Source organism: Cynocephalus volans, chromosome 2 (assembly GCF_027409185.1).
Source record: "Cynocephalus volans isolate mCynVol1 chromosome 2, mCynVol1.pri, whole genome shotgun sequence".
Lineage (NCBI taxonomy): Eukaryota > Metazoa > Chordata > Mammalia > Dermoptera > Cynocephalidae > Cynocephalus > Cynocephalus volans.
The window spans coordinates 171866971-171880589 of NC_084461.1; the positions used below are offsets into that span (position 1 = coordinate 171866971).

The following is a 13619-nucleotide window of genomic DNA, read 5'->3' on the forward strand; positions in this document are numbered from 1 at the left end:
CACGCTTGTCCATACTTTCCAGTACCCCAGAGGCACGGTAGGGCTTGGCCAAGAAGGAGCACTGGCAGGAACTGGGATGGGGGAAAGGAGAGGGGCTGGGGCAATTGTTCTCCCTGCAGAATCCCCCAGGTGCTGTGCTCCTCCACCAAGGGTGACAGCCCTGATCAGGTGGCTCCACACAGCCCTTTTCCTCTCCCGGGTTAGATACTGGCTTCTTCCCCTCACTCCTGCAGGCCTGGGGTGGTATCTGTGCCCAGTGTGAGTAGCCCTTGAGTACTGGACTATGCTTTATGATTTCAAAACACTCCATTCACACTTTAATTTTAAAAATCCCTTTTTGTAACTCAAATCATTCAATTTGTTTATGCCATCTGTTTCCTGCAGGGACCCTGACTGATATAGCAATAGATACCAGTTCCAGATTCATAAATGCATGGAATATTAAAGTTGGAAAGGAAACTTAGATGCCTTCTACTCTAACTCCTTTGTTAATGTGAGAAAACCAACATTCAGAGAGGCTGAATGGTCTGGCCGAGGTCACACAGCAAGTTAGTAAGAAACTTTATTTGCTCTTACGGGAGAAGTGAATGTCAAGGCAATTAGCAATGTTCTCTCCAGGGAGAAGCGGCCTGGGTCACTGAGCTGATTAGAATAGGCAGTTGGGAGAGTTTTGAGGATGGAAGAGGCAAGTTCTATCAGCCTGGACTTTCTTGCCAGTTCCAGAAAATTTTCTTCGGAAGTTTTCACAGCACATGTCTGTTTTCCCTCTCCAGGGATGGGCCCCATCCACCTCAATGAGATCGAGTGCACAGGGAACGAGAAATCCATCATAGATTGCAAATTCAACGCTGAGTCTCAGGGCTGCAACCACGAGGAAGATGCTGGAGTGAGATGTAACATCCCTGCCATGGGCTTTCAGAAGAAGGTGAGTGAAGGGGACCGTGTTGCTGAGGCCCCAGAGTGTAGGCCAGGTGGCCTCACTCTGAAGGACACTAAGGGCATGTTACACTGCTCTGAGATGAACTCAGAAAGGGTTCAGGCTCTGCTGCTGTCACTGTCAATGACATTGTCACCTACCATTTCTTAATGTGCCGAATGAGAAAACATGTAAAAGCACCACCTTCCTTAGGGGTAGATGTTGGGCACCCACTGTGTGCCATGCCCTGCTCTGGGACAGGACATTGATGTGATGGCAACTAAGTCTTTTCTGCAGGGGACTCAAGGTCTATTGCACCCAAGACACACTGGCATGGACCCTTTCCATAGACAGAGAGGCCACATTGGAAGAGCTCCCTGAGTGTGTATGTTAAAAATGAGCAGGTGCGCACACATCAGGCTTTGGGGTAGTTCCCCAGCTGGGCCCCTGCTCTGACAGCGCTTCTTGACTGCATGAGCATGGCGTGGGGTTCCATAGGATGTCACCAACAACTGGGCAGAATCAACACTTCTGAGTTTTATCACCGTAAGTCAGTTCAAGCTGCTGTAACAAAAGACCACAGATAGAGGCTTAAACAACAGACATCTGTTTTCTCACAGTTCTGGAAGCTGGACCTCAAAGATCAGGGTGTCAGTAGGGTTGGTTTCTCCTGTGGCCTCTCTCTTTGGCCGCAGATGCCACCTTCTCACTGTGTCCTCAGCCACTTTTTCCTCTGTGTGTGCACATCCCTGGTATTTCTTCCTCTTCTTATAGGAACACCAAAGTTTGATTGGATTAGGGCCCACCTATATGATCTCATTTGACCTTAACTACCTCTTTAAAGACCTTGTATCCACATACAGTCACATTGGGAGCTAGGGATTCAACATACAAATTGGGGAGGGGACACAGTTCAGTCCATAACAATCACTTACAGCTGATTCCCTAATGAATCTCTTTGAGTCTTCAGTCTCCTCCTCTGAGAACAGGAGGTTTGAGAGGTGATTCCTAGCCCCGTTCATTAGGAAATGGACTTTTCTACTGAGTGGCTAATAAAGGCAGCAGACTTGGAACTGGATCGTTTTGCTCGTCCAGCAATAGCAAAGCCTTATTTCCTTCTTTGCTGGGAGAGAGGAGCCTGGGCAGGAGGCCCTGGGAATGGCAGGTGGGTTTCCCAGGCAAGCTACTCCATCCTGGGGCCCCCCCTTGCCGACCTCCAGTTTCCCTCTGAACTGTGGGCCTGGCCCTGGCCTGGCAGCAGGATGAAGCCCTGTTGTGGAATGTGCCCTGGGAAGTGCTCAGCTTCCTAACACGTTAACATCTGGGTTGTGTTAACCTCCTACCCCACCACCTCCAAAAATAGGTGTGGGACTGGCTGGCCACAACCTTATCAAAACATGCCCTACTCCACTGGCTGGAGGTGTTTTGTTTTCTCTTTTTATGTCTGAAAAATGTAGCTGCCTGCTCTTCACTTCCTTCCTTCCTCCTTTACAACCCGTACTGCTGCCACAGAGGAGCAGAGAAAGGGAAATGCCTGGGCTGTTTTAAGAGACTTTGAGAAAGACTGACCTTCCCTGGCTGCTTCATTGGCTGGTGTGGTGGAGAGGGTGAGGCCAGAGTCTCCTGGCTGCCCCTGAGGCTTCTTGGGGCTCCATTGTCGCCGGTGAGGTCAGGCTGCCTTCAGTGCAAGCCAGGAGATCCCCAGGATGCTGGCGCCTTGGGAGAGGCTCTGGGATGGGTGAGCAATGTCCTGTGCCAAGCTAGAACTTCATGGCCAGCCCCTCTTGGGCACCCCAGTCTACTCTGGAAAATGAGAAAAGCCCCCCAATGTGTCAAGTGCCAGATTCCTTACAGAGCAGTCAAACTCTGCTCCCTGTCACAGAAACTGCTCCAGGTGCAGTCAGCCTTAGAGAACCATGGCGGCATCTTGGAGCTTTGGGCAGTGGTAGCCCCATGTTTTCCTGGCCCCAGAGTCGATGTTGCAGCCAGAGCCTCTGAGACCTCCCTTGGCTTTAAAACCCAGGTCAGGGACACTGCCACACGGGCAAATCACCTTAGGGGAGGGCCACACAAGCAGCAATGGACAAGGGGAGAGGACCCTAGAGACAGGAGCCTTCACCCTGAGCTTAGACTTGGGAGCTCTGCCGCCTCTGATAGCAGGAAAAAGGCTCCTCTATCCTCATCTTTTATTGGTCTCAAGGCAAAAAAGCAAAGTCGGTTTTTGCAGTGGCGGATGGGCCAGGAAGATCTGCTCCAGGGGCAGCAGTAAGGCAGGGCACGGTCTGTGGGGAAACCACCTGAGGGGACCCAGAGAGGACCCCCCAAGCTTAGCTTTAGGCTCCCAAAAGTCAGGGCCCAGGTCTTTAAAGGGCTCATCCCGAGGTCTAATCCGAGGCCTGCAGTCTCTATCACAGTCCCTACTGTGTCTGTCTGTCCTGGAAGAGAGGCTCGGAGGCTGGAGACTCAGAGGGCCAGGGGAATGGGAGGGAGGTGCCGGGGGGGGGGCTTCTCCTTGCCGAAGCAGCAGCTGCTGAAGGGCAACCAAAGGTGGTTTTCACAAGGGGCAAAATTAGGTGCTTTTGTGAGTGCCGTGAGCCCCAGGGGTCAGTCCAGACCCCAGGACCCCAAGGGACAGTAAATGCTTCAGAACACCTAGGCTGGGATCCACAGCTTGGCCCCCCAGTGGGAGCCCCCATCCTGCATCCCGACTGTGACTCTCAACGTGGTCTTTGGGTCTGATTCAGTGCTTCCTGCCCTTTGACAAATCCCCCTTGGAAAAGGGCACTTAATGAAGATGGTCTGCAGGTGGTGCAGTGTGGTAGTTAAGAGACACTTACCTTATCCGATACTCCACTTTCCCGTCTATAAAATGGGTTCGCCATAGTACTACCATAAAGGAAATATGGAGGGAAATACAGGCCATTACTAGGTCTCCAATAAATGAGCAGCAGAGGAATGGCTCGCAGTTACAGAGACGATCCTGCTGCGCTCAGATGCACTGACTGCCACCTTCCCCAGACGTTAGCACCGAGTAGCCTGCAGCCTGCCGGGGATCAGCCCATTCTAGGGCTTCCCCAATAGTTCTACTCATCTTGGTTGTCTGTATTTTTACATAGGCCTAAAGATATGTTAGCTGTGGTGATATAAATCCATGCCCAATGCAGTGCCCAGTGCCCACCTCCACCCTGGGCTCACGGCTAGAGACCCCAGGAGACAAACCTCAGCCTCCTCTCACTAGCCCTCCTCCTGCCTGTGTGACCCCCTCTATCTCCTCTAAAGAGACTTTCAGTTTCTGATGGGATGCCCACCCTAACAACGATCATTGTTAGGATTATGGCTAGCATGCCCTCAGCACTTACAGTGCTCATGGAACAGATGAGCTCATTTAATCCATCCACTCCTAACCCCGTAGGGAGATCTAGCATCAGGACTGCCTTGGCTTGTGTGTTAGTGCCTGGCCTCACTGACCCTGTAGCCCTAAGTCCACAGAAGAATTAAGACCCATTCCCTAAGGTCCATGCTGTTGCTAAGGACTGGTGCATTACACTTCTCAGAGGTGTCATGCCTTATCCCAAAGGGATTAGTGGCTCCAGGTGTAAAGGGAAGCACGGTAAAGTATTTGGATGAGGGTTGCATTTTCAAAACCCTTCCTCAAACTCCAGACCTCCCTGCTTGAGCTCATATATGTTGGTCTGTGCTTTCCTTCCATAAGATTGATCATTTATTCATTCACTCCAGAAATATTTGTGGAGTACTTAGGTATTGAACACACAGTAAACCATACAAATAACAGCTCTGCCCTTTGGAGCTTATATTCTAGCAGTGGCGACAGATGGTAAACAAATTGTGAATTAGCTTAACTAGAATTGCCATAAGTGCTAGGAAGGAGAGGTATAGGGAGCTATAGAATGTGTAACGGGGCTCTGACCCCAGTCGGAGGGAGGTCTCATTGTGTATGGAATCTGAAAGATGAACGGGGATCAACCATGCGAAAGGGGTCTGTACATAGCAGTCTTCAGTGTGAAAGGTGCCACTTACCGTGTGATGTGGTCAAGAAAATCAGAGAGCAAGCCATGGAAACTGGAAGAAGACCCAGGGCCTGGAGGTCAGAGAATAGGGATGAGAGACACGAGACAGGCTGAAGAGGAGATTAGCAGGGCAACGGGAAGCCACTCCCGGGTTCTGAGCAGGAGAGTGGCATGATCGGGTGTCTGTAAAACACGACTCTGGCTTCTGAGTAGAGAAGGGATCATTGACAAGCTCTGCAAGAGCAAAGGCAGTAAGAAGGCTGGGGAGGTCCGGCTCAGGCAAGGAGGGATGACACCTGGGAGAAGGAGGAAGACAGGAGATAAAATCCACAGGATGAAAATTATGACAGGATGTGCAACAAGGGGGGAGGGCAGAGATAGAGAACAAGTTTAGGGAGAGAGAAAAAAGAGGACAAGTTCGGATTTGGGATCTCGGAGATGCCAAGTGGAATTGTCATATAGGCAGTTGACTATATGGGTCTCAGAGAGGCCAGTGGGGAGTACCAGATGAGATCAGAAGCTGGAACCAGCCAGGCAGAAGTATGGAAAGAGAAGAGGACCCAGGAAGGAGTCTTGGGAAATTCTAACATTTTAAGACCCCTTGAGCACATCCTCCCAAGTGTCTGATTAGAGAGCAGCCCCCTGCTGATGGTCTTTTGAGTAGCAGCAGCAGCAGAGTCAGACTCTGCTGTGGTGCTTAGTAGGGGGCAGTGGGGGACAATGGGGGCAGTGGGGACAGTAGAGTGGGCCTCCCCAACTACTTGGGCCTCCAGGGCCCCAGGATGCCTGTGGTGGGGACCTCATCGTAAGACCGTGCTGGGCACAGTGGCTCCACCCAGGAGGCTCTCAAGAATGCTGCTGAGTCTGAGTGTGTCCCGGGCAGGACCGCCTGGCTCTGGGCTCAGGGAAATTGGGGCTGATGGCAATAGTGTGAGGAAGCTCCCCTGCGTCCCTCATGGTGACCATGCCTGCCTTTGTGTCCACAGCTGCGCTTGAACGGAGGCCGCAATCCCTACGAGGGCCGCGTGGAGGTGCTGGTGGAGAGAAATGGGTCCCTTGTGTGGGGGACGGTGTGCGGCGAGAACTGGGGCATCGTGGAGGCCATGGTGGTCTGCCGGCAGCTGGGCCTGGGATTCGCCAGCAATGCCTTCCAGGTGAGATGCCCTGGCTTCAGCCCCGGCACCTGCTCTCCAGGCAGTCTGACCCCTCCCATCTTCTGTCAGGCCCTCTTCCAAGGACCTTCCCCTGCCATGCGGGAAGCACAGAGCAAAGTGCCCTGGACTTGGAGGCAGGGGATCTCATTCTAGACACAGCTCTGCCTCTTGCCACCCTGAGTCTTTGGGTGGTTCACTCTCCACCTCTGGCCTCTGTTTCCTGGCTGCAGAATGAGGCGCTGGATGCCATTTTCGAGAGTTCACTCCAGTTGTGCACACTGTACCCTGGGCTGAGGGTTGAGCCTGGGTTCCCTGATGTGCCTTTTGCAGAGTGAAGCAGATCAGTCCTTCAGGGCAATGGTGACCACCCAGTTCAAAGCCCAACACCCCAAACACCTCAGCTCGCCCCCTTGGAAGTCCCCTCTTGTCAGGACATGTTTCCTAGCTGGTGTCCGTGCCTCATGCATTCTCCCATTGATAAGCTAGTAAATCTCCAAGCCATGGCCAGAGCCCCTGTCACAGCAGGTGCATCGGCCCCTTCCCCAATGAGAGAGTGACACAGGTGAGAGCCACTAAGCTCTCGTCCTCGTTCCCGCCCGTTCCTATCACAAGGCAGCCCAGGAGTAGGAGGCTCAGGGTCTATTCCTGACTGCACTCCCACCAGCCAGCTGCATGATGGACTGGGGCAAAGCTGCCACCCTGCCACACCTCAGCTGTCCTCCCAATGACGTGGAATGAATAATCTCATCTTCAATATCCTGACTCCAAAGATTTTCATTAAGCATCTTACAGAACAGCAAAGTGCTTTGAGACCCCCATCTTGCTCTGTTAACCCTGTCTCCAACTCTTGTTCCCAAGTGGCCTTTATTGGACCCTAAGAAAGGGGGTTGTTAGGGAGAGAAGAAAACAGTGTCCTTGCTGAGCCTGTCTGTCTCCCAGGGGCTGGCGGGGCCTGGGTCAGTTTGAGGGGAGGTGCTGAGTGCTGAGCAGAGGCTGCCCAGAGCCCTGCCCTGGGGATCCTCATTCCAGTGTACAGAAGAGCCAGGACACTGAAGCCACGGCCAATGCCCTCCAGGAGCTCGGCTTCCAGTTTCTGCTAACACTGTTTATGACAAGCCATGGCCCTCTCTAATTCTCCAAAGAGAGTGGAAAAACAGAACCAAATTTCGATAAAGTCATAGTCTAGATGTTTTTGTTCCCTGTCAGCTCATTCCTAAGACACCTCGGCCTCAGCCAGGGTCATGAAATGGGCCCAGGCCTCATGTCAGCCCCAAATCCTCCAATGACCACAAGCTGCATCCCTTCTCAGTTTTCTCATTTGGAGGATGAGAGGGGTATTGCTCAGGTTCTTCAGAGAAACAGAACCAATAGGATGTATGAATGCATATATATACACATTTATATATATGTATGAATGAAAGAAAGAGAGAGATTTTAAGGAATCAGCTCACATGATTGTAGGGCTGAAATCTGCAAGTCTGAAATTGGAAGGGTAGACCAGCAGGCTGGAGACCCAGGCAGCCGAAGTCTGAAGCTAGTCTGCAGGCAGAATTCCTTGCTCTTCCTGAGATGTCAGTCTTTCATCTCTTAAAGCCTTCAACTGATTGGATGAGGCCCACCCACATTATGGAGGGTCATGAGATTTAAGTGTTAATCTCATCTAAAACTGCTCCACCCAAGGGCTGGCCCGTGGCTCACTCAGGAGAGTGTGGTGCTAGCACCAAGGCCATGGGTTCGGATCCTATATAGGGATGGCCGGTTCACTCACTGGCTGAGTGTAGTGCTGACAACACCAAGCCAAGGGTTAAGAGCCCCTTACCAGTCATCTTTAAAAAAATAATAATAATAAATAAATAAATAAAAAATAAAAGTGCTCCACCCAAACATCTAGAATAGTGTTTAACCAAATATCTGGGTACTGTGGCCCAGCGGAGTTGACACATAAAATTAAATATCACAAGAGGGTTTGGATGAGATACTTACAAGGCCCTTCTTGTTCTGATGATCTCTCTCTGAGGATCCCAGGAAGACTTCCCTGAACCCTAATCCTGCCTCAGACTTCAAACCCAAGAGGCCGCTGTCCAGGAACACAGCATCTGTATTTTCATCCCAGCTCTGTACCTGACGGTCCCCCTCTGTTCCTCATTTTCATCTGCTAGAAACTTCTCTGAAGTGTGAGAGTCTATCCTAACAGTGTTTTGAAGCCCTACCAATCAAAAGGGACCCATAAATCTCAGGATTGTAAGTCTGCGCTCTCCTCAGCCTCCGTGCAGAACACTCTATTAATTGTCTTCCCCAGAATAAATCCAGACGTTAGGCTTCAATACCTAACTATTGACATATGCAGATAGATTTCTTCTCTCCTGCCGATTCCAACCAACTGACTTCCTGGAGCACTGTGTCAAGAAGGACATTCAGGCTTAGAGGAGAGGGAGCTATGATTGATTAGTGATGTCTGCGCTGGCCTGCATTAGGGAGTGGGCATCATGAGTTGCAGGCATCTGCCATTCCTGACATGCAACATTGCACCACTGGCCGACCACACCTTAGTTCTACCTTCCCAAGGGGCAGAGTGACAGAATCCAAATACTGGGGTCAGGAGACCTGGATTCCCATTCACTCTGCCACCAATTAACTGCATGGCTTGGGTAAGTGACTCTTTGTGGTCGTGCTGTCTCCATCTGAAAAGTGGGATCATAAAACCCTGGGATTTTTGTGAAGCTGCAAGTTGATAGAATGTAAGAAAGTGACACTTCAAGGTGACGCACTGGCTGTTCCCTTTGTTGATTCATCCAGGAGACCTGGTACTGGCACGGAGACATCAACGCTAACAAAGTGGTCATGAGTGGAGTCAAGTGCTCAGGCACGGAGCTGTCCCTGGCGCACTGCCGCCACGACGGGGAGGACGTGGCCTGCCCCCAAGGCGGGGTGCAGTATGGGGCCGGAGTCGCCTGCTCAGAAAGTGAGAGTTCCTGGGGTCACATCCCTGCCTCCGCACCCTGCCAGGCTCCAGGAAGGGACCGAATTCTCTCCAGTTATTCCTTGCAAGGCTCTGGGGCATCTGCTATGAGTCAAGCAATGGGGGAAGGCAGAATGAAATTCTTAAGTGAGAAGCATCGGGACCAAGAGGGACGCCCCCAGCCCCCAACCACAGAAACTTGCCTGTTGACGTAGCGGAGAGGAGGGCAGTAGAGAAGGACTCGGGAGGCTGGTAGACTTGGGTTCAAGTCGCAGGGCCACTGTGGACTATTTTGGCGACCTCAGGCAAGTGTTGTGACTGAGGGCTCCTAACACCTCGGAGGTCCCTAAAGCAGACAAAGCAGGCATGTATGCTCAGTGCATGCTGCGTCCTTCCCTTCCACCTGCTCTGGGGATCTGTCCCTGTTTTCAGACCCTGGAGATAACTTAGCTGCCTGGTGACTCCTGGGAGTCCTAGAAAGATGGGACATAGAGAAGGGGAACAGCAGCCAGGATTCAGAATGACCCAGTTTATGAGGGCTCCCTTCCATGCTAAAAGAGAGAGGACCGACCCCTTGGCCTTGTGCTCGTGGTGTCCTCCTGAGCCCAAACCCCACCTCCTGACCCCAGCCTTATAAACTCACACTTAGCTAGATCCGTCAGGGGACCCAGGAACTGGCCAGAGAACTTGAGACCAGACCCTGCCTCGTTAGCTGATCTTGGCAAAGTTAGTTAACTGCTGTGATCTGCACTTGTTGTTTTTCCTAGAAACTGAAAATTGAATGTGACAGTTGAAAGTGCTTAATAAACAGGATGGGTTGTCATGTCACCATCCCAGAGAGTGACTGAGAAGATTAAACCTGAGCTCTATCAGTCGCATTCTCCCACAGCCCCATTTAGACTCACTCAGCATTTTCTAGCCCTCGTAAAGCAGGATCCTCAATTCCTAGCACGAGCTCCTCTGGGCAGATGACAAGTGATTACATCCTGTCTGAGAGGAGAGACCAGAATCGCCCTTACCAGCCCCCCAGGGGCCTTTTTTTTATTTATCAGTTCGTTTGTAGTTGCAATATCTCTTCTTCTCCAAAAGGGAATTAAGATAATAGAAATCTAAATAAAATTCAAGATAGCATAAGATAAAAACAGATGAAAGAAAGGTCGATACTGGCAAAGAGGTAGTGGCTTCAAATGGAGCCAGAAGAGAGGTTAATTTAAAACATTTATTTACGTAGTTTTATACATCTACTATAGTAGATCATTAATTTCACAGTGAGCTTCCTAGCAGCCAGAGGAAAAAGGGAAAACTGGCCATTAATATGATTTACAGTACCCATGAGATGGAAACAAACCCGTGAGTCAAAGAAGCACACCATTCTGGATACTGAGATCAGAGGGAACTTCCCTTTATGAGGACTGAGAGTTGAACAATGCCCTCAACCTACTCATGGCAGAAGTGAATTTTATGCAGCTGCTGCTCAGAGTGCCCCTCAGCTCAGGCTGAAGGCATCACTCAGAATGTGTCTGCAGCAGGGCAGTAGCCATGTGGGCCAGGAGCATAGATAGCTGTGGGCAGGACTGGTTAAATGCATCTTAGAGGAGTTAGGGAAGTAAAGCAATTCTCCAGGTTACCCTTTATAATCACTTTTTCACATCCAGCCAATGGCACATGCCTGAATGTGTACGTCTTCCTTGAAATTTCTTTCTCACCACCCCCATAACCAGTCCATCATGGTTTTTACCTTTCCATATCTTCTCGACTCCTTCAGGGTCTTTCCATCCCACTGCCTGTGTCCAGATGACCACCTTCCATACTGTATCATCACGAAGGTCTCACTGGGGTCCCCACAGTGACACGTGCCCCTGCAGGCCTCCCACTCACATCTTCCACTCACACCTCCCTCCACTTCCAGTCCCGTCCACGGTTCCCACCACACTTAAGTGAACCAAGGGAATTGTGCAGGGCTCATGTTGTGCAGCCTCCTGCCAGGCACCCCCTCTCTTCCTCAGTGTCTTGGCCATGCTGGCCTGGATTGTCCTTCACACCTCAGTGTCCTGGCACGTCCACTGGTTTTGTCTGAAGCACCCAACCTACCCTCAGCCTTAGAGTTATTTCCTCAAATCCCTGTTCATCCTCCAGTGAACAACTAGAATGTAACTTCTTCCCCCAAAGAAATCTTTCCTGATCCCCCACCCGACAGGGTCCGTCTGTTAAAATTCCATCATACCCATGGCCGGCCCGTGGCTCACTCAAGAGAGTGCAGTGCTGATAACACCAAGGCCACAGGTTCGGATCCTATGTAGGGATGGCTGGTTAGCTCACTGGCTGAGCGTGGTGCTGACAACACAAAGCCAAGGGTTAAGATCCCCTTACAGGTCATCTTTAAAAAGAAAAAAAAAATTTCCATTGTACCCCATATTTCTCCTGCAAGTTCTTATCACAACCATCATTAAGGAATGACTATGGGCTTCTGTCTGTCTCTCTGCCAGAATGGAAGGTGGCTTCATGCCTTCCTTGTTCAGTTCTGGCCACAGACTCCAGCAGAGTGTTCCCTACAGAGAATGCTCCACTAGAGAGAAGGGTGGGTGGGTTAAAAAAAAAAAAAAAAAAAAAGCCTCAGAGGAGTTGCCGATGGCTGATGCATGTTAGGGAGGTCCATTCCCCAATCACAGACCATGTCACCTTAACAGCTCTGCTCCTCCTGAGCTGGAGGGAGGGCTGGCCTCCCCTCAGAAAGAGGAGGGCCTGACTGGAGAGCCCTGTGCTCAGCTCAGAGGCAAGCAGAGGGGCTGTCCATCTGGTGCTGCCAACTACGAAGAGACTCACAAAACACTCAGAAAGTGTGCCCAGAACACTCAGTGCTGAGCAGTGCCACATCCTGGCATGCCCTTTAAGAGGAAATATTTGCAGCAAACGAGAACCTCCTGATTTACGTTTTCATCCCCTCCCCCATGTCCCATCTGTATGCCTCATTTCTGGTCCATGCCCAGTTCTAGTGGGTGGATCTACCCTCTAGAGGGTGCCAGTGAGCTCCCACCGTCTACTGAGGACCTGCTGGGCTGCACGTGCAGGGGAGGGGCAGGTGACAGCCTGCTCCAGGCACTGGTGAACTTGAAGGGAGCAAAGCTCACAGACTACACTCACTTGGGAAATTTACAAGCAACTTGCCAAAATAGAAGACAGCAGGAGCTTGTAAATAATTCATACACTACTTTTCTGTGAATTGAAGTATACTAGAAATGCTCAATGGAAGCTCACTTTTAAAGGAAAACTTACAGTTAATCCTTCTGTAAAGTCACTAAGCCTAATACAATTGTTTAGTAAACATAAATTGTAGCCATTAGCCATTCTTTTAACACCTGCAATGTGTAATGCACTGAGTAAATTAAATTTTTTTTAAAAAAGACAGGCACTTGGGGAAAACTCGTACCTAGAGCAACATCGTGTGCAGGTGAAAACTGGAGGAACCCGTTCAGAAGGCAATTTGTCAATTATGTATCAGAGCCTTAAAAATGAGCAACGCTTTCTCCTAGAATTTCAGTTACACAAATATATTCTAAAGAAAAAAAATAGTTATATACATAGATTTACTGCAGGATGTTCATCACAGCTTTATCTTCAACTGGGAAAAATTCCAAACAACTGATGTATCTAAAAATATGGAATAGATAGGATTATGAGTTAAATGTTATGTAGCCATGAAATGAATGCTGCAATGGATACATATCAATGTGGAAATAGGGGAATAGTATTAACAGACCATAAATCTACATACAATATCATACATGTTGGAAAATATATCATTCCCAGAAGAATCAGACCAAGATGTTAGCAATGTTCTCTCTCTCTCTCTCTGGGTAGCACAATCACATCATTACTGTTCTGGCTTTTTATTTTGGAAAATTTGGAGCCCTTGAAACTGGCGAAAGTGATATAATAGACCCTTGTGTACCTGTCACCCAGATTCAACACTTGTCAACACTTTGTCCATCTGCACCAATAACTGAAGTGTCAGAGATGCTTCTCAGAGAGGGAAAGGGTGATTTGGGGTTGTGTTAAGCAAGGAAGGTAACCTTGGGGAGCCCTTGAACCAGTTCTAGAAAGGGGTGGTAGGCAGCGGCAGGGGTTTGTCCCAGCTTAGGAATCAGAAGGAAAAGCCTGGGAGAGGGGGTCTCTCGGCTTGTTGAACACCATGTCTGTCCTCCCCAGCTGCCCCCGACCTTGTCCTCAGTGCGGACATTGTGCAGCAGACCACGTACCTGGAGGACCGGCCCATGTTCATGCTCCAGTGCGCCATGGAGGAGAACTGCCTCTCGGCGTCGGCCGCCCAGACCAACCCCACCACGGGCTACCGCCGGCTTCTGCGCTTCTCCTCCCAGATCCACAACAACGGCCAGTCTGACTTCCGGCCCAAGAACGGCCGCCATGCGTGGATCTGGCATGACTGCCACAGGTAGGCCTCCCTCCCTCACCGGCGAGCTGCCCCCCCCCCCCCCATGTCCTGCAGTACTCCAATGGGGGATTCGGAATTTCCAGGGCCGCCTACAGAGAGCCAAGGGGCTGCA

General features: G+C 50.5%; 1 protein-coding gene across 1 annotated transcript in view; it reads left to right on the forward strand.

Moving 5' to 3' along the window:
* The window catches only part of LOXL2 (lysyl oxidase like 2), an 85324-nt gene that overhangs the window by 60304 nt on the left and 11401 nt on the right, over positions 1 to 13619 (forward strand). The window contains exons 7-10 of the mRNA XM_063086760.1: positions 774 to 925; positions 5931 to 6098; positions 8895 to 9060; positions 13264 to 13507. Of these exons, the coding sequence (XP_062942830.1) occupies positions 774 to 925; positions 5931 to 6098; positions 8895 to 9060; positions 13264 to 13507 (730 nt within the window). The remainder of the gene's footprint in view (positions 1 to 773; positions 926 to 5930; positions 6099 to 8894; positions 9061 to 13263; positions 13508 to 13619) is intronic.